Below are 21414 nucleotides of genomic sequence, written 5' to 3'. Positions count from 1 at the left end.
AAGCATTTATCGGCTGTTAGTAGTATCAGACAGAGTTAAAGTTTATTAATTAATATGTTGTTATATAAACCTATGTCCCTGGATTTTGATGGTATATGTTTACTTAATCTTTCAGTAGTGTCAAGTTAGAAGAATCAGTTATACAATATACAGTATCTGGTGTTTCACCCCACTAAACCTTGTTTCAAAAAGTTATCATCATTATACACACGTGCATTCAGGAATGTAATCTGAATTGTGATTCTGTCTTTCATAATCCTAGCAAAAAATAAAACAATTTGCCACCCATTTTACAATTTATGCAGACTTTATGCGACTATTAATTTTGTGATATAAAAGGGATGCATGGCCTCTTTCTTACCAGTTCAAAGTCATGAAATGTGATGTAGCTTCCTTTTTCTAAACCAATTTTCTGATTGCATTTGCACACCTCCTTTCTTTATAATGACCATCTTTTTTCACTCGTAGTGCTATGGGATTATAGATTACGCTACCAAAGAAGTAGTGGATGCTATAGGAGTCAAATAATTTTTGGATAGACCATACCTACAGAAAGGCTGATTATTGCTCTAGGAATAAAAACGATGGGCTACATGGATTAAAGATTCTTTCAGCCTAATTTCCTAAGGATGCTATCTTCCATTAAATGGGCATAAGGGACTAGAAACGTTTTGATTTGTGGGGTTTCTCTTCATTCTTCCAAAGTGGGTCAGTAGGGCACTGCCTTCCTCCCGCTATGGAAGGGGCAGGGGTTACAGCCCGGACCACAGTGGAGAATATAGTTTCTCATTTAACCAAAGAAATAAATGTTCTTGAACAGAAAAGGGATGTCTAGGAATCCAAAACTGGGTGAAAGCCTCTTTCTCCCTTGGGTGGAGGAGGGGGTGAGAGCACCTTGACATATGCACTGGTTTGGGTCAGGTGGGATGAGAGAAGCTGCACTCAGCTGCACAGATCCCCTCTGCTTTAGGGGGAATTAAAAGATAAACTTGTCTATCTGAAGTTTTGCATTTTGCAAATATGAATGCATAAGATTTCCTTTCACTGCAAATCTGTTCATGGATGAGGGAGTTTTTGCTTAATTACCATTAGCCTAAACACCAGTATGTGCTCAGTAGCAAAGCATATATGTAAAGTTGAACCTATAATGTTATTACTAACGTACTAAAACCTACTCAAGGACACATGTATACCTCGGGCAAAGAGTTTGGGAAACAAAGTAAAATGAATGGATTGGAGTTTCTGTATTGCTCAAAATACATTAATTTCCTTCCAAATCTAGTCTCTCTCTCTCTCTGCCCCGCTGATGCTCACTCAGACAGTCATGCCACAAAGATGTACAGTATCCAGCTGAAGTGCTACAGCTTTCTCCCTGGTGACAGATGTGCTATGCTTTATGAAGGTCATAGAATTCATGCCCGTTACTGGAAAAAATTATGCCAAAGGCAAAATTATAAGGAAATACATTGCTCTCCAGTGTTCCAAAGAAGCGGGAAGGGGAAATTCTGTCACAGTTACACAGTAATTACTCACTTTACTGTGTAATATTAAAGAAAATAGTAACCACCTGGGAGGCAGCTGTTAGTGTTATCACATATCAAGTATTATAAAGTGCATTTATTTTTGTAAAGGAGTTGTAGGCTGTTGAGGTGCATTAATCTTCCTAGCTAAGGATTTTGTCCTGCATGATTCTGAATGCCTTATGGCCAATTGAATGGAGGGCTCAGCGTTGGCTCTTAGGGTAGAACTAGAGCAGGGCAAATACTGCAAAAAATGTACTATGACTCTTCATTTGAATTTATAAGTGAACATGCTTCAGGTGTGTTCATAACTCCTTTGTATTCGTTTTCTGTCAGCTTTCCTGAAAGTGAGTTTTACTAGTATTGATCCTAGAGGAAAGAGAATTTTAAGGTCCGATGCTCAGGATGTGAATTTTAAATTTGCTTATCTTGAGGATTCACACCAGATTATGAGTTATGCTGGTTTAACCAGGAAAACAATACCATATGATTTATATGGCTGATCACAGATAAGCAGCAAATTTGATATTTCAAATAGGAAGTCATAGAAGGTGATAAATGAAAGTCATAGAGTAAATGAAACTCACTGAAAGGTCATCAAATAATTTCAGTTAATAAATTCATTTGAGAAAAATCCATGAACAGGAGAAAGAAAAAACCCTCAAATCAGTCACAATAAATTACTGCTTAGCTTTTGGTCAGAATATGATTGTAATGCTGTTATATTTTCTCTCCGTGTTAATTCTCTTATGTGTTTTGATATTTGTGACTAGTATGTCAGATTAATGAAATGTCCAGGGATGCTATTCATATCTGTCTTTCTCTCCTTTTCCAGTTGAGAAAACATCTTTGTACCATACACTGCTAGTGGAGATATATTTCATGTTTATAAACTTAGACTTGTGGTCTTAATAATGTCTGTATTTTTATTTAACAGGTTTGCCTGTTTGCCCTGAGCTAACCAGAGAACGTATCCCTAAAACCAGAGATGTGGGTCACTTTTTGTCCATTACTGGAACTGTTATTCGTACCAGTCTAGTGAAAGTCCTGGAGTTTGAACGGGATTACATGTGTAACAAGTGCAAGCACGTTTTTGTGGTCAAAGCAGATTTTGAGCAGTACTATGCTTTCTTCCGTCCATCAACTTGCCCTAATGGAGAAGGCTGCAATTCATCTAAATTCACTTGTCTCTCAGGAACATCCTCTGTTCCCACCAGCTGCAGAGACTATCAAGAAATCAAAATTCAGGAACAGGTAAACAAAAAAATAGAGGGAAGAGGAGGAATAAAATAAATGAATCATGTGGAAAAATAAATTATGCTAGTAAAAGTACTACGGCCTTTGTTGCTAGTGTAAGCAAGTGTAACCCTAATAGAGCTATACCTGCTTATGCCAGTGATGAATTGTTCCCTTGTAACTAATAAAAGATTTGTTAACATGCTACTGTAAGTGGAAAAGCTGTATAAACCCTTTACTGTTATTTAGAACAATTGCCCGGGTGAGAGGAAAGCTACCAGACACCTTTATCCTGTAATTCCAAAAGTTCAAGCTAAAGAGCTAGAAAAATGAATATCCACAGAAACACCCATGCAAGTTTATTCCATTTGCTATATGACTGTTATTTGAAGTCATTTTTATGCATCATAAGAAATACTTACAGCCAATGCATGGATTAAATTAGGGTGTTCATAAATTAAGTATTAAGTGTGTGTAGTCCATCGGTTCGACGGTGACGTTTTCATGCTCTCTCGTTGTGGATTCTGGAGTGACTCTGAAGTCCAAAGCGTGACGCGCATGCTCATGAGCAGATCGGGCAGACAAAGTCATTGGTGAGTGTCTGGGTAGCTATAGCAGTAATATGGCGCTTTTCCCTTGCAGCTAACAATCGGTTATTTCTGTCCTCTTCAAAGACTTGAAAAGCTCTGAATGCTGTGTGTTGCCAGGCTGATCTATTTAATGCAGCCTTCTCCAGATAATCTGGTTTTATTGCACCGGAGCGTGTGCTGTTCTTGGTGCTGTCCTTGTAGCGCTTTCTGGGGCAGCCTTGATTCCGGTGTCCTTGTACTGATTCTCCATAGAAAACTTTTCTGGGGAGCCGATATTCAGGCATCCTAATGATGTGTCTAACCCAGCGTAGTTGGGCTTTTATCAGCATGGCCTCGATGCTTATGGCATTTGACTTTTGGAGAACCTCCAGGTTGGTAATTTTGTCCTGCCAATGGATCCCCATAATGGTGCGCAGAGATCGCATATGGAAAGCCTCCAGCTGTTTGATATGCCATTTGTATGCTGTCCAGGTCTCACAGCCGTAGAGGAGAGATGTGAGCACAAAAGAAATATAAAGTTTTATTTTTGTTGAGAGCGTTATGTTGTGGGATTTCAGGACTTTGTTATGTAACTTTCCTAAGGACTGAGAAGCTTTCTGTAATCCTGTTCGTGATCTTTGTCAAGAGATCAATCACTGGAGATGTTGCTGCCGAGATAAGTAAAACTGCCAACTTGCTTTAGTTGGATTCCACTAATGGATATGCTAGGGGATATGGCACAGAGCGGTGAAGATGATTGGTGCAACACCAGTTTTCTTCAGGCTGATTGTGAGGCCAAACAATTTTGATGCTTCAGCAAAGCAATCTACGATACATTGGAGATCTCCCTCTGTGTGCGCTAGAAGGGCACAATCATCTGCAAAGAGTGCTTCTCTTATTAGTAGTTCTGTTACTTTTGTTTTTGCTTTAAGCCTTGTAAGATTGAAGACTGAGCCGTTGTGTCTGTATCTGATGTATATGCCTCTGTTGAGCCCATCCGTAGCATGGTTGAGAACTCGAGGGAAGAAGAGGTTGAACAGTACAGGGGCAAGGACCTTGTTTGACTCCATATGAAATGGGAAAGGAGTCAGTAAGATCTCCGTTAAAAAGTACCTGACCTTGTATCGCCTCATGAAATAAACGAGTGATCTTTACCAGTTTGGTGGGCAACCAAGTTTGCTGAGGATCATCCATAATCCTTCTCAATTGACTGTATCAAATGCTTTTGTCAGATCGATGAAAGCACTGACCAGATTCATGTTTTGTTCAATACATTTTTCTTGTATTTGCCTAATACTGAAAATCACGTCTATGGTGCTACGACTAGGTTTGAATCTGCACTGAGTCTCAGGTAGATTGGCTTCTGAGACAGATGAAATCAGTCAGTTCAGGAGGACATGAGCAAAGATTTTTCCAGCGACAGATAGGGGAGCTATCCCACGGTAGTTATCACAGACCACTTTGCTGCCTTTATTTTTAAATAAAGGAATAATTGTGGCATCTTTGAAGTCTTGTGGCATTTCTTCACTGTCCCAGATATCAGTAAGGATCTTCTGGAGCGTTGTTACCAGTTTTGGACCCGCAGATTTATATATTTCTGCCGGTATTCCATCTCTGCCCCGAGGACTTTCCTGAGCTCATCAAACTGATTGTCTTTTCTGTTTTTTCAAGTGAGGGTGGTAAATCAAGGTGGTGCTGAATAGGCTTTTGAAGTATTAGATTAATAGCACTTGTTTCAGCTGAGGATGGTGTGTTCAGTAACTGGCTGAAATGTTCAGCCCATCTCTGTTCCATGCCATGTTTGTCTTTGATGACTGTCCTGCCATCAGCCATCATGAGACAACCTGTGCCCACCTTTGAACGTCCATAAACTAGCTTCAAGGAATCAAAGAACTTCTTTGTTTCATTTGTTTCTGCATATATTTGAGTGTCTTCTGCTAGCTTCTCCCACCATTTATCTTGTATCAAGCATAGTTGTCTTTGTGCCTTGTTTTGCAGGTGTTTAAATCTCTCTCTCTTTGAGGAGGACTGAATATCATTTTGCCAGATTTGGAAAGCCTCATTTTTTTCTTTCAAGAGTATTGTGATTTCCTCATCATTTTCATCAAACCAGTCCTGGTGAGCCCTTTTCTTCCATCCAGGGACGTCAGTTGCAGGCTTTCTATTGTCGCTCTAAATTCCTCCTATGAGACAGGGTTATCACCAAGGTTGGTTTCTAGTGCACTTTGTAGTTTGTCTTGATAGGATGTATAATTTAGTTTAACAATATCCTAACACCCCTTATGTCACATTGTCGGACAATGATGGAATCTATTAGATGCCATTGTTTGGATCTGGGATGGATCCATGTAGTTTTATATTTGTCTTGCTGTCTGAATATGGTATTTGTAATTGTCAGGCTATCCTCTGTACACTTGCTTAGGAGTAGGAGACCATTTTCGTTCATTTTTCCAGTGCTGTTTTTCCTAGTGACACCTTGACAGTTGTTGTTATCTTTAGCTATTCTTTCATTAAAATCTCGTGGGATGATTAGTTTGTTACTTTATGGTATTGATGAGAGAGTCGAGATCAGAATAGAACTGTTCCTTAGCATCATCAGGGCGTGTTAAGGTGGTTGCATATGCACTGATGATGGTAGCAAATCATGACTTATTTAGTGGTAACTGGAGTTTCATGAGTCTTTGGTTAGTGCCTATTTGAAGGTCTTCGAGACATTGCAATAGTTTGGTCTTAATGGCAATTCCCACTCCATGGATTCTGTCTTTGTCTGGTTATTTTCCCTTCCAAAAGAAGATGTAACCCCCAGCCGGTTCTGTAATAATGCCCTCGCCTGCCAATCTAGTTTCACTGAGTGCTGCAATGTCAATGTCATACTGGGCTATCTCTTTGGAAAGGAGAACTGTTCTTTCAAATTGAGAGGTATCGTCTTTGTCTATCATTGCTGCTTGGAACATCAGGACTATCTGTAGTGCTTTTTTGGTTATCTTTGGCTTTCGACTGCATTGGGGATGATCCACCAGCCACGGTAAGATGGCCGGATTTAATTTGGGCAGGCAGTGTTTGAGGCACCTTTTCTAGTCATTTCACTTAGAAAGGGAGAGCAGTGCAATCCTAAAAAGGGCTGCTCTGTCACCAGGGGTGTTGCCGAGCTCCCCTGCTGCCTTTGGATCAGGGATGGGCGACCAATGTCCCAGGCCACCTGCATGCAGGCTTGTGGCTACGACTACCAGTAATCATCTTCACCTGTCACTTTGCCACTCCCCCATCACCACAGGACTTTTGAAGAGAGATGTCCACGAATGACATGTGTGTGAAGTTGATTAAAATGGGAGAGTCGTTGCACTGGGACAGTCCCATTCTCTTGGCTGCTGAAGCTTGGCTCAGTGGCACAAAGACTGTTACAGCTGGAGGCGTCTTTAGCTGCAGTGGATAACCATGACTTCTGTAGTGCCCCATTATGCCTTTCGCCTTCCACAATACGTTGCTGCATAATACAATACTAAATATATGTTGTCTATCTAAGGGCTTTGCGACACAAGGAGTTATTTCAGAATTGTTAAACCCGATTAACTCTTCTTAATTAACTCAGTATGTGTACCCTCTTATTCTGAATGAGAGTACCTTATTCCAAATTCGCTTAATTCACATGGAGTTAATCAGAAATAGTTAATCTACTTTAAATTCCTACGCTATCCTATACTGGATTAATCTTCCTGTGTAGATAAACTCTAAACCAACTGTACATTTGTTTTATATGTGATCATGATACTTGAGATGGCTCCCATGGAACCAATTTAGCCCAGTTATGGCAAATGCCGTCTCTATGGGTGCTGCTGCTGCTGCAAGAGCAAATCTGCAGATCTCTACCACTGCCAGTCTGCAGCCACCTACAAAAATGGTCACTGAACATTTTGCTGCCCAAGGCAACATGCAGTCATTTGTATGATAGTCAGCCCGGAGGGAGTGCCTATGATTGTTGCATAACTGGGGAAGTTATAACAAAAACTCAGTATAATGGGGACATACTTGGTCAGTGCCAAGTGGTTAATAGATGCTTAACCAAGTGAAAAATAGGTGAAAAATTCTAAGTTCTACAAAATTTGAAAAAAAGAGAAATTTTAGTTAATATTTCTATTATTGTATTTTTGTTGAGTACAGTAACTTATTCAGACTTCTTTTAAGTGGCCTCTTCTCTTAATTGGGATGATTTGATGTCCAATTTAAGAGAGCTCTGAGATGTGTGTACGTATACATCATATATACAAAAATAGGACTGTGTAGAGTGAGAAATGAAAAATATTTTAACAAATTAAGGATAAGCAATGACTGAAGAAGTTAAAATATTTCTGATAGCATGTTCCCTATGTTGCATATTCTCTTTCTGCTTATTCCAGATTTTTAGTTTTTATTAGAACTTTAATTTTTTCTTTTACTGTGTCGCAAATATCTGCACTGTGAGACAGTTTCATCAGTAGTATGAACCTATTAATATTAATGGAGTGACATCAGGGATTAAATTGACTCTGTATATACGATCTGTCCTGTTTAGTGCTGCCAGTAACAAATGTGTCTGCCACCAGTACCCACAGAGATGCGAGTTGCCTGTAGAAATAAAGTAATAGACAAAAATGCAGAAACAATTTCTAGGCGCTGGAGAATGAATTAACCTAAAATTGTAATATGGATGAGCATTTGCTACAAAAGAAGTAGGTACTTCAGATTACTATTCTGTCCGCAGAGTACAATTTAACAATTACAGCAGGGCTTTGTGAGTAACTAGAAAAGAAGTGCTTTATATGGAAATCGCCTGTGACAAGATTGCATAGATTTTGCCTTGGAGGAAAAAAAATACAACAATTACTGATGTACTTGTCAATATGTATTCTCCTGGTTGTGTTTGATTTGCTTTTCACCTGCTGTTGGTTTAGTCTTTGGGATTTAAGTGTAAACTTCTTTCCGTCCCTGTCAAATCTTGATTAAATACCTTTAGGGAAGTGGCATCTTCCAATATATACAGTAAAGAGGAACTGTTTAATTTTTAAGCAGGCATCAGTGCCTACAGTAAACTTTGTTTATTGAAATCATGCCTAAAGTAATTCTCAATTAATGTAAAAAAAAGTTCATTTTTTTACAATTACCTTATTTTTGTAGGTTTCAGAGTAACAGCCGTGTTAGTCTATATCCGCAAAAAGTACAGGAGTAATTGTGGAACCTTAGAGACTAACAAATTTATTAGAGCATAAGCTTTCATGGGCTACAGCCCACTTCATCAGATGCATAGAATGGAACATATAATAAGAAGATATACATACACATACAGAGAACATGAAAAGGTGAAAGTTGCCACACCAACTCTAAGAGGCTAATTAATTAAGATGAGCTATTACCAGCAGGAGAAAAAAAACTTTTGTAGTGATAATCAAGATGGCCCATTTCAGACAGTTAACAAGAAGGTGTGAGGATACTTAACATGGGGAAATAGATTCAAGTTGTGTAATGACCAGCCACCCCCAGTCTCCATTCAAGCCCAAGTTAATGGTATCTAGTTTGCAAATTAATTCCGGTTCAGCAGTTTCTTGTTGGAGTCTGTTTTTGAAGCTTTTCTGTTGCAAAATTGCCACCTATATATATCTTCTTACTACATGTTCCATTCTATGCATCTGATGAAGTGGGCTGTAGCCCACGAAAGCTTATGCTCAAATAAATTTGTTAGTCTCTAAGGTGCCACAAGTACTCCTGTTCTTATTTTTGTAAAGCTTTATCCAGCAAGACATTGAAGTTGTTCAGCACCTCCCAGAATACGGCCCCTAGAGATAATTTAAGGTCCAGTTCTGTTTCCATTGATGTCAGTGGCAAGATTCCCCTAACTTAATGAGAGCAGCTGCATGCTCATTGTATGAGTTCTGTGAGAGAAACTAAGGAGATACTCCTTTGCAGGGAATGAAAAATAAAGTCTTTGGTGTGCAGAATAATGGTTCTGTTGCAAACCAGGCTGGCATGGTTTGGCCAGTTTGTAAACCAAAGCAACAGCATGTGGTGGTTTGATGGCACCTGCCTGTAATAAATGCATACACTTTTTCTTGCTGTCTACTAGATTCAAAGGCTATCTGTCGGAAGCATCCCTCGTTCTATGGTGGTTGTCCTGGAAGATGACTTAGTGGACAGTTGCAAGTCAGGTGAGGACAATGGAGTGTTCCCATGTAAAGTTATATGTAGTTTCAATTACACACATTTGTACCTCGGGTGTTTTCAAGTTTATATTTCATTTGAAAGAAGGCATCTCCAATAAGGGTGTCAGTTTTTAGGGCTTGTCTGGTGGGAAACACTCATGTATCACTTTGTTGTTGTGCTAAGTCAGTGTGTTAACATGGCAAATTAATTCTGTTGCAGAAAAGACCATCCCCTTGTGTGACATCATAACATTTTGACAGAAAAACATTGCTATGCAATATTTCATGGGCTCCAGAAGTTATTTTGAGACCTGTAAATGTCAGGATACTGAATCTCCTTTACTAAACTGGTGACAGTACTAACAGTTTAGTGTCCCTTTGGTGGTTTGGGAAACCATGTATCATAGCTTCCCGTCAAAGAAAGGTTGCAGGTAAAAATGTCAGCTTAGTGTGCAGTGACCATCAAAAAAGCAAACAGACCATTAGGATGTACAAAGAATGGGATAGAAAATAATATTCAGAATGTTATAAGTCCATTGTATAAATGGATAGTACCCCTTCCCCAACAATACTGTGTTCACTACTGATCACCCACTCTCAAAATGATACAGAGGTCAAGGTTTACCAAAGTGGCACTGGCCGCTGTTGTAGAAAGGAAACAAAAGCTAGATGGTATAATCCAATATAGCAGCTTCTATGTAATTGGCTGAGACTGATCCAATATATCAGCAAATAAGAATGAAGTGGGGGAAAGGAGGGCGCACAGAGCCCCTGGTGTGGGGGATGGGGGACCCTGGAATGAGGACAAAACACAGACTCCTTGGGATATAGGGAATAGGGGACAGTGGTATGCTGGGAGAGGGACATGGGGAACACACGAGTCCCTTGGCATGTGGTGGATAGGAAATGGGAGGCACACAGAAGCTATGGCGGGTGGAAGAATGGAGGACCTTGGTATGGAGGGGAGGTAAAGATGGGGGAGGCACACAATGTGGCATGGGGGAGAGAATGGAGGACAATGTTATGGGAGGGAGGAATGCACACACATTGCTGCTGGCACGGAGTAGGGCAGTGGTTCCTAAACTTGTTCCGCCTCTTGTGCAAGGAAAGCCCCTGGCGGGCCGGGCCGGTTTGTTTACCTGCCGCGTCTGCAGACTTGGCTGATCGCGGCTCCCACTGGCCGCGGTTTGCTGCTCCAGGCCAATGAGGGCTGCGGGAAGCGGCACGGGCCAAGGGACGTACTGGCCGCCGCTTCCAGCAGTTCCCATTGGCCTGGAGCAGTGAACCGCGGCCACTGGGAGCCGAGATCGGCCAAACCTGCGGACGCAGCAGGTAAACAAACCGGCCTGGCCCACCAGGGGCTTTCCCTGCACAAGCGGCGGAAGAAGTCTGGGAACCACTGGAGTAGGGGGTTGGAGGAAGTCCCTGAAATAGAGAGGGATGGGGGAGGGTGCACACCTGGAGCTTGTGTGGGGGAACGGATGGATGCAAGGAGCCCCTGATGTGTCCAATACATTCAACCTGCGGAAACAGCAAAGTGGTTGTATAGAGCTATGGCAACTTCTGAATTAAACGAATAGCATAATGCACAGAGTTCCACTTGTGATTTAGATGTCTGTATCAAAACAAAAGAGCAAGTGGAAGTTTTAGTATTTACAGCAATAGAGGTTTTTGACTAATTATATCCGCAAATCAAAAGGCATGACAAGAATACAAAAAAACAGAGATGGAATTATTTAGTAAAACTATCGGATGAAATTTGGTCCAGTTTTAGGTTTAATAAGGCCCTGTGAAAAGTTTCTATGAAATATTGCAGCGTTTTTATGAATGCATGAAACCTGAAAGTGAAATGGACTATAAACAAACCTTAGACTAAATAGTCTTATTTTTATTGACTGAAGCAAAAGAGATGAAACAAGTAAATAAAGAGCATTAATAGTAGAAGTAAATAATATACTTTTTAGATGTCACTGTTGCTTATTAAATAGGTAAGGAATTTTTAAAGTAAGTTTTTGAACCTGATAGTTTTTCTTTATAATCCTTAAGACAGGTTATATTCATTTCTTTTGTTTGTTTTAGATTCACAATTTTTTAAAAAATGATTACAAAATATTAGTCCCAGTTTTTATTCATAGACACAAAAAAGACTACATGATGTCGCCTATTTTAGAGATACAGTAATTAGAGTAAATTCTTTTTTCTAGCAATATCTGCTCTACAAAGGCCTAAACTGTCCTATTATGTTTAATTTATCTGTTAATTTATGTATCTGCATATACTGAGCAGGATGTTATTGTGGCTAATTTTGTCTTTACTCGCAGGTGATGACATCACGGTGTATGGCGTGGTAATGCAGAGATGGAAACCCTTCCACCAGGATGTGCGCTGTGACGTAGAGATTGTTTTGAAAGCCAATTACATTCAAGTGAACAATGAACAACTGACAGGGGTTATAGTTGATGAGGAGGTTCAGAAGGAATTTGAAGACTTCTGGGAAAAACATAAGCGTGATCCCTTAGCAGGTTTGTAGATGAAAGTGAAAACAGGAACTGTGCTTGGATTTTTGCTGGAGACAACACTGAAAATTATATTATTGACAAAGTTTTTATTTCATTCCCTTATCCCACACTCCTCCTTGGAAGCTATTGGCCCAGTTGTAGTGCACCTTCAGATCCCATTCACTTCAGGTGTGTTGTGCACTCAGCTCTCCTGCTGCTCAGACCATGTCTCAGTCTGTCAGAGCTTGTCTCAGGCAAACAAGACAAACCTCCAAGAACTTCGTTTTAAAACTGTGTAGAGCATGTGTTTGTGTGCTTGTTTGTCTTGTCATGGCAGTTTAAGGAATAATTTCTTGCTACCCAAAATTTCCAACAAAGGAATATAAAATTCTTACTTGAAATGAATTTAAAAATAGGACACACTTAATCCACACCAAAACTGTATTTCTGTGATTTTTCTTTTGAGCCTTATGCCATTGTAGTTGCTGCAGTGTTTTATGTAGCACTTAACAGGGAGTGAGCTTGAGTCAGAAATGGTAAGAATATTAGAAAAAACACAATGCTGTTATGTGCAACAAGAAAAAAAACACAATAGGTCAGTCACAGCACTGTGAAGCGATCGTTTGGGTCAGATCTGGTTTAGTCAGCATTGCTCTGTTGACTATGTTAATAGCTTAAAAATATGGTTCTGTGTCTCTGTATCCCATACTTCTGTGAATTGAATTGGGATTTATTTATGTATTTATAACAAGTCACACACCTGAGTAATATTAAAACCAATCTGTTTCTATAACAGTTTTACATATTAAAAACACCTTTAATTCTTAAACTACAGTTCTTCATACAAGGTCTGTCCTGCTGGCATCTTCATAAAAGAAGCAAGATATAACTAGTCTTTGAGGGAAGACTTCATAGTCAGATAAATAAGCACACCAGGTTGCAAATACATTAGGCAATTATGTGCTGTCTTCTTCATGGCCACATACACATTACCTCACAGGAATGCAAACACTTTCATAAAATGTTGTTTTTTCTCCCTTGTATTGTGGAGTGGGTTTTGGTGGGTTGTTTTTGTTTTAAATTTGAGCAGCTATGGTTAACTGATGATCTGTGTTGTATAAACTCTAACCGGCTACCAGAAGTTTTATATGTGCTTCGTTTACACAGAGAGCCTGGTTTGCCATTGTGTCATTCTGGATTTACATTGTGGTCCCTCCCGTTGTCTTCATTGGGGTCATGCTGGCATAAAACTAGAGTAATGCAGTGGTGAATTATGCCCTGCATCTTAACCATGCTGCACAGCCCATAGGTATAGCACATCACATCTTACCCAAAGTGGGCCCCACCCTTAGTATCCTTACCTTCTACCTTTGTAATGGTAAATCCATTAATCTAACACACCGTGTCTTCACACACTTACTTCCAAGCAGGGCCGGCTCTACAGTTTTTGCCGCCCCAAGCAGTGAAGTAAATTGCCGCTGCAGACAGCAAAAGAGAGAAGCTGCCGCCGATTTGCGGCCGCGGCCAGCGGAACAGAGAAGCTGCCGCCAAATTGCCGCCGCGGCGGAAACACTGCCGCCCCTTTCTAACTGCCGCCCAAGCACCTGCTTGGAACACTGGTGCCTGGAGCCGGCCCTGCCTCCAAGTATAAAACATCGATTTTAGGGATTCACAGCACTTCCTTTTCTTTAAGGTTGGTTGCTCAGCTCTGTGTGCTAACAGTGAAGGGTAGTGTATCGCCCCAGAATCTTGATCTCTGATGTGCTGCTAATGTCAGTGCTTCAGAGGGCAGAATTAATTCTATTACATCTGTTCACTGCCAGCAAAATCAGCTGAAAAGATTAGAACATTTCAGTGCTTGAGAGAGTATATGGACAGTGAGGGAAAGACTACATAGAAAAGGGTGAGGAGATAGGGAGATTCAGTAAAATAAAAATAGAGAGAGATGAGCCAATTTTCTGCGTTATGTACAGTACAGTATATCTTGGCATTAAACATTTTTTTTAAATCAGTGGAGCTATGCCAAATTACACCAGCTGTGTATCTGACTCTCTGGTTCCTGTATGCACACAATGTACTAGCATTCAAGAGGATAAACTGAGGGGCTATAAGAACTTGTCTTCTGTGGTTTCATCTGTGAACTAAAGTATTCAGTTTTAGGACTTTGTACTGGTGCCCAGCATCCAAGTGCCTTCCACCTTAAACTGGCATAGCAAAGTCCTTATATTGATTTACATCAACTGAGGATCTGGTCTGATGGCATTTAGTCTTCAAAGTGAAAGATGTTTGGGTCTAACAGCTGCTTTGGGGGTTTGCCTGAGGAGAGTGTGTTAATTTGCATCAGATTTGACTTTAAAACAGTGCTGAATGCCTTTTTTCACTTCTTTTCTAGGGAGGAATGAAATTTTGGCTAGCTTGTGTCCCCAGGTTTTTGGATTATATCTGGTGAAGTTGGCTGTAGCCATGGTGCTTGCTGGGGGTGTCCAAAGGGCTGATGCTGCAGGAACTCGAGTGAGAGGTTAGTATTCTTGTTTCTAATAGTACATTTCTTCCCACCATACATACAAACATTCAAAATGAATATTAGAACAAATAAAGCTGCAGAAACATAATCGTTCTGGGTGAGAATGTTGTGTAATCAGCATTTGGGTTTCCTATTTTTAGTTTTATTTTTTAATTTCATTTTTCCAAAATAACTTGAGTGATAGAAACCAGTTTTCAATGCCCCATTGAATAAAGTATTAAAAGCAATCATTTTAGGTAAAACAGAGGCTCAGATAAAAAGTAGTTTTATAAATGACATTTTTAAATGATTTGGTAGTAGCACATCCCTAATGGTATTTGGCATCAGAGTGGAATATTAATATTTCCATCGTGTGAATCTCTATCCTGCATTGAAGGGAAAAAATAAGATTCCTAATGCCAGATTTTTCCATCTGTGATTGTCAGCACGTTTCTCTTAGAACTGATACTGTAAGCTATCTGCCTGCTGATTCTCCTTCTGTTGTTATTACATGACAAATGTGCCAGGTGGTATGTAGGTCATAGACTATGTAGTCTAAAATAATGTGTGTATATACAAGTATGGAATATATGTTTTTAAAAAATGCTTCAGCAGCCAAATCAAGTCATATATATCCTTAAAGTGAAGTCACTTTGTTTATATTGTTTATATAAGATAATTAAATCATTTTAGAAGTTTTTGATGAAGTATTTAATAACCAAAATATTTACTTTTGTAATTGCTTTGTATTTGGAAATTACTAAAATTCATGATTATTCGACTTCAATTATTATCTAATAAGAAAAAAGGCTGACTTTATTGCTTATTTGTACAATAATTCAAGTAGTTAAATATTGGGATCATAACTAAGCAGTGGTTCCGATTCCCTTCATTACTCAAGGTGGGAGTGAAAAATTTACCATAGCTGGCGTCTGCAAAACAAGTCTATTAAAATATGAAAACTAGTAACTGGATGACCCTATAAGGCTGGATATGTGATTATTTTAAAGAATCTTTTATGATGAGAATTGAGTTTGAATGCTGCAATATAATTAGGTACTACTTGTGAATTATACAGTTTTATCACTGTCTGAGCAATGTTAGATATGACAATATTGCACCTGAATTATTTATTGTATCATATGTTAAGAGGTAAATTTTATATGAAGAATTACAATTATTATTTTAGTTAAAAACTTCTATGTCTTGTCTGTCTTATATATGTAGTAGTCAGTATGCCACCCAGGCAACCTCAAGCTTTGTGTATTTATTTTTTCCAAAGGTGAATCACATCTTTTGTTGGTTGGAGATCCTGGCACAGGGAAATCTCAGTTTCTCAAATATGCAGTAAAGATTACACCACGATCTGTGCTTACTGCAGGAATTGGATCTACAAGTGCAGGTATCTGATGTTCCAGGTGTGCCAAGCAGGGTGTGCTCTTAATTTTTATTACAGTTTATCTGGGAGTCTGCATCTAAGCAGAGAGGGGTTTTATGTGTGAGCAATGATATAAGCTACTCTTGATTGTATTAATATAGTCTCTAGAAAAAATTACCATGGAACTGCACAAGTGAGGGCTGGGATGGCTCCATATAGATCATTGGGAATACATCAGCCATGTAGCTATTTCTCCTGTGGTGGGTACAAACTTGCTTCACCCCAGCCCCTGCAGTGGGATGGTGTGGTAGGATCTCTGTCAGTGGATCCTCATGGACCCTCCCCCAAAGGATCATCCTACGGATGTTGCTTTTTGCCTTTTTTTTCCCCCCCTGCAGAAAATTATTCGGGCCTACATTTGTTCTTTTTCTGGCTTTTTCGATTCTTCCAGAATGAGTACACACTGTGTGGCTGTTACATGCAGTAGGATCATTCTCTTTCTGCTTAACTGAGACTCCTCCTCTTTTCTCTTCCTCTCCATGTTTTGGGTGGATGGCAGGCTGAGAGTCAGTTCCCTGCTGTGAGGCACTGCCTTGTGCTGCTGAAGCCTTATCTCGACTCTGGCCCATAAAGAAACATCTGAAGAGCAAGTTTTTTCTCCATTAGTATGGCCCAGATGGCATCAAATGCCAGGGGTTGTTAAGAACTCTTCCTGAGGGACAGTACAAAGCCTTAGGTCCTTCTTCCACCCTTGCAAATTACTCAGTTTGAACAAAGTGCTGTACTATCAGTATATGCAGGAATCCATATATACCTCAGGAGTAAAGTAAAGTACATCAGGGAGGCTTTTAAAAAGAAATGAAACCCCCATGCCCCCCAAATTCCACTGCAGGTACATCACTTTTCCAACTTTAAACTCTTATGGTAAGGCCTGTTACCATAAGAGATAATGAGGCTTACATCTGGCTAGCTGTGCAAATTACTTCTACATTCATTTCAAAACCGCTTTACACTGCCAGTGTGGTGTCAAGGCACTTTAGTGTAATTGAGAATAAGACTCTTTTAACTGCTGAATGAATAGAATTACTGAATGAAGTTCCTTCAGACTTGCTTTGGATCTTAGAAGCAATTTATTAAAAAAACCCACATTTATTGAGCTGTCCAAGTGTAACTTCCAAATGGAATGTATGAGGTAAAACTTCATTTTGCTTTTGAAATTTTATGTTCAAATAGCTGGAACTTGTCAGGAAAAAAATCACCTTTGTAATAAGATCAAGCACTAAAAATGCTGTTCCTAAAAGACATGTTTGAGAGACATGTTCTGTTAAACTGAGAGAGTATAAAACTGAAATTGGTACTTTCCTTAACCATAATATATAATATGATAATTAAGCAATGTGCAGCCAGTATTTTAAAAATGGGTCTCCTCAAAAAAACTTGCCCTCTTTGCCTTGGGTAAACCCTGGGTATTAAAGAGAAATGGGGGTAAAATGGGGATTCTGTTAATTTACAAACAGTACAGATGCTTTCCAAAAGGCAAAGAGAAGGTAGTGGAAGAGTGCTTCCTGAATCAGAAAGAGGTGCTAAGCAAAATACGGATAGATGTTTGCTAAGTGACTCCTTGGAGAAGGGGCCCCACCTATGCTTTTCTGGTGGCATATCTATTAAGATATTTAGTGGGCTAACAATGATGTGAAGTCAAGCATGGGCTTGAGACCTTGATCTTTAGCGTTCAGTTTGACTGGCTGAGGACTTGGAATGAGTACTCTTTTTTTGGCCACAGTGTTTTCTTTTTTTAAGTGCATTGTTTTTAGACTGTTTATACTTTTCTCCCTAAAACATTGACTTTATGAACTAATTTTTTATGCAGCAATTCAAATAGATGCTCAGAATGGTAATGTTTTGAGAGTTGTTAAATCAGGTTGCTTTCCTTGTTAATTATTTTACATGTATTATTCAGTTCCTGTTTTGTGTGAAGAAATAATTTCTAATTTGCAGGTTTTTTTCCAAGGTAGAAAGACCCAATCCAGGAATCCTATATTAAAAAGTAGTTGGTCACAATATCAAAAATGTGAGTCTCAATAAAATATATATAAATTGCTGACTGTTCATTGTAGGATTGAGAAATATTGCAGGGCAGTTACATGGGTACCTAAGGGTTTTCTATATGGTTACCACCCATTATTGTAGTAGTCAAGAGCTGCCCAAGAAAATGGTGAGCTTGCTACTGGAGCAGTCAGTCTTCAGTTCTTTTCCACTCTCTGGCAGAGGAGGATATCCATGCATTTTGTTTGTTTGTTTGTGGTCTCTTCTTCCACCTTTAATCTGGTGATTGCGGAAAAGCATTGTCATAGAGGAGGTTTTGAAGTATGTCCTGAAAGTGATCAGACTCTGAATCGGTCTGACTTCTTCTGGAAACTCGTTCAACAGCTGTTGCCCCATTTGTCAGAATGATATGTCCCCAGACTCTCTCATGCTTTATGGGGTTTTTGAGTGTGTTGTCCCATGCAAGAGAGTTGTTTGAGTGGGTCATGAACGCAGATGTGGTAGCTAATGTAGCTGGTCTTGATCTATTGATGACCTTGAAGATCAGGATTATCAATGGAAGTGGACTGGGTTGGATCACAATGGGGGCGTGAATAACCATATTATGTATGATTTGGGGCCTCTACCTTCCTGCCATCTTCAGACCCAGATCCAATGAGTTGCAGTAATTCAGTTTGGAGATGATAAATGTATGGCTCACTGTGACCAGGTCCTTGCCTAGGAGAGAGGGACAAAGCTTCCTAGCAAACTGGAAGGTGAAAGAGGACATTTTACTACAAGGTAATGCTACCTTGTCTGCTAGGACAACTCCTCTTCATACAAGAATCTCTATCAGGGATATGACACCCTTGCGATGGGGATTTGCTTCATCTGGAAAAGGAAATGCACAGCAAGGTGTCATCAGTTTATTTTTGATATAGGTCCTGTGTAGATATTGAGAAGGGAGGGGAACCACTGGGAATCATCCCTCTGGGAATCCACAGATGAGGGCTAGTGGTGGGAAGAGTAGCTCATCCCCTTATCACTCTTTTGGTCCTGAAATTGTAGTGCTGCATTGTCTACTCAAGCTCTGTCATGTACAGGCAGTCCTCAGACTTACGACACAACTGGTTCCTGAAAATTGCGTCGTAAGTCGAAATGTCGTAACTTGGAACTGCAATCCACTCCATTGTGCGACCAAGCGTCATAAAGTCTAAACCAATTGTCGTAAGTCGAATCAGGGTGTCAATTCAGAAATGTCGTAAGTCAAACATCGTAAAGTCGAGGACTGCCTGTATCAGGTTAGCTGTAATGAAAGTTTCAGAGAGGTCAGGTAGTATGAGCATGGAGAGAGAGAGCCTCTATTCATTGCCATATTGTTTAGTGCCACTAGGGCTGTCTCTGCACTGTGCCTTGGCCTGAAAATCAGTTGTGAAGAATCCATGATGTTGGCAGGTGCTACGTGATGTTGGAGTTTGGGTTCTAAATGATTTTGCCTAGAAGCGTGAGGTTGGAGGGGTGACCTGTGTCACGTGTTTGTATCTGGATGATCAGGCACTCTATTGCATTGTTCAGGAAGAAAGGAAAAGTTATTTCTCTGAAGGAGACTTTGAGAAGCTGTTAATAGTGGACATAATTTCTCTTCTCTGGCTTTCACCGTACATGAATTTGTTTTGCAAATGGTATTCCACTATTCGCAATGGATACTAGTATGTGATGGGGCCAGATTCTGTCAGGGCAGCAGGGTGATTAATGCCATCCAGTCCATCTTCAAGTGTACAGCCTCAGTGAGTTCCTCCTAAATACAGTTGATATTTTCTGCAAATTAGGATAGGAGCTTTTCAGAGCACTCAGTGCTTGGGTCTAGCCTCTGGATCAGAGGTCCCCAATGGGGTGCCCGTGGGCACCATGGTGCTCACCGGGGCATTTTTGTGTGCCCACAGGACACCCCGCCGCTGAAATGCCGCCGAGAAGCGTTGCCAGATTTCAGCGGCGACGCTTCTTCCCGCTGCCACTTTTCGGCGCTCGCCACAGTCTTCTGGGAATAGCAGTAGCAAGAAAGTTTGGGGACTACTGCTCTGGATGCTGCAGTCTGGGATGATTAGCTTGGTGGAATAGTTCTGTTGCCACTGTATTGTAGTTGTGATGGTGGTAGACCCAATTATTTAGTTTGTGAAAAGGGAAAAAATACCATTAGGCATTGAACTCTTACAGTGCGAATGGGGCACCTAATTGTCTGTTGTACCTTTGAAAAATCTACAACTGTATTTATTTGAAACGCCGAAGGGTTTTTGTTGTTGGTGTGTGTACACTGAGGAAATATTCACAAATTTTGAATCAGTTTATTCATTCAATGCACTTTCTGCCCTAGGTGGAAATTTGATCAAAAGTGTTTATTTAAAAATGAAGACAATCTCACAAGTGCCCTGAAATAATAGAAATTCTTACTAGTTAGGGCACCTGCATCCTTACTAAGCAATGTTGGAGGATAAGAGAAAACGCTCCCTATTTTCTTTTAAGTGATCAATCATCATGGGGTTTACCTTCCTTGAAGAGAAATAAGTTTTGGAACGTAACAGGTTCACAGTGTCAATGGTTCTTGCCAGGCTGATTACAAATGTTATATCAGCTATAGGTGTGCATAATCTATTCACCTTTTTGCCTTGACTCACATAATAAGATTAATGAGAGGATTTGGAAGAACAGCTAAATCGTTAGTCTTATAATTATTAAACGTCTCAAATCTGTGCAATTACTGCTTGGTCTTTAGCTTCAAGATCTTCAGGTCAGGTATTGTATGTGCACAGTGGTATCATAGTGGAGCCTGAATCTTAATTTGTACCTTTGGGTACTACTACAATACAAAGACAACAAAATTGTGTATTGAAATGTCTTAAACCCAAGATGTTTTATGAAGCTAAGGTAGGATGAAGCACTTGAACCTCTTATTAACTATCTAAGCAGACTACATGAATAAAGAGGCTTTTAAAAAAGTGAATGTACCAGGCCGTGATTGTACATATAATCCCACAGAGAGCAATTTTTTTTCTTACTAAGTATTCATGCTATATCTTTTGAAGTTTAAATTTTGTAATTGCATGAAACCTTTCAACCAATTGTGCAAGCCATTAACATAGTTGAAAGAGAGTTCTTCGCTGCGCCCACCTACTCCAAATGAAACATTGTTCTTAACAGACTATATAACACGACTTAATAGCAGCAGCAGAAGATTTTAAAAAAATCAAGTCCTAAAATCCCAGATGGCAGATCTCAAATTGCATGCTCTAAGTAACAAGTATGTGCCTAGACATAGACGTTTGCACCTAAAATTATACTGTGCTATCTGTTTTCACAGTAGAGAACATTTTAGGATTATTTTTTAGAGATAAAATGCAAAGAAAGGGGGGAAAAAAGTTATCAAAAAAAGACAGCTTTGTTCCTAACCTATTATTAAAGGGCAATGAAATTGTATTCAGCATTATTGATATTAGGGATGAGGCCAAGTCGTCACTCTT

General features: G+C 39.7%; 1 protein-coding gene across 4 annotated transcripts in view; it reads left to right on the top strand.

The window, feature by feature from the left end:
* MCM9 (minichromosome maintenance 9 homologous recombination repair factor) overlaps nt 1-21414 on the top strand; it is a 70898-nt gene that overhangs the window by 9236 nt on the left and 40248 nt on the right. For 2 of the 4 annotated variants that reach the window (XM_074948309.1, XM_074948310.1), the window contains exons 3-7: nt 2458-2774; nt 9420-9501; nt 11817-12017; nt 14386-14511; nt 15779-15898. In XM_074948309.1, the coding sequence (XP_074804410.1) occupies nt 2458-2774; nt 9420-9501; nt 11817-12017; nt 14386-14511; nt 15779-15898 (846 nt within the window). Of the gene's footprint in view, nt 1-2457; nt 2775-9419; nt 9502-11816; nt 12018-14385; nt 14512-15778; nt 15915-16433; nt 17749-21414 lie in introns of those variants that run through there. The other 2 variants (XM_074948312.1, XM_074948311.1) reach the window with 2 other exon arrangements.

Source organism: Natator depressus, chromosome 3 (assembly GCF_965152275.1).
Source record: "Natator depressus isolate rNatDep1 chromosome 3, rNatDep2.hap1, whole genome shotgun sequence".
Taxonomy (NCBI): domain Eukaryota; kingdom Metazoa; phylum Chordata; order Testudines; family Cheloniidae; genus Natator; species Natator depressus.
This window is presented reverse-complemented; position numbering and strand designations above follow the sequence as displayed.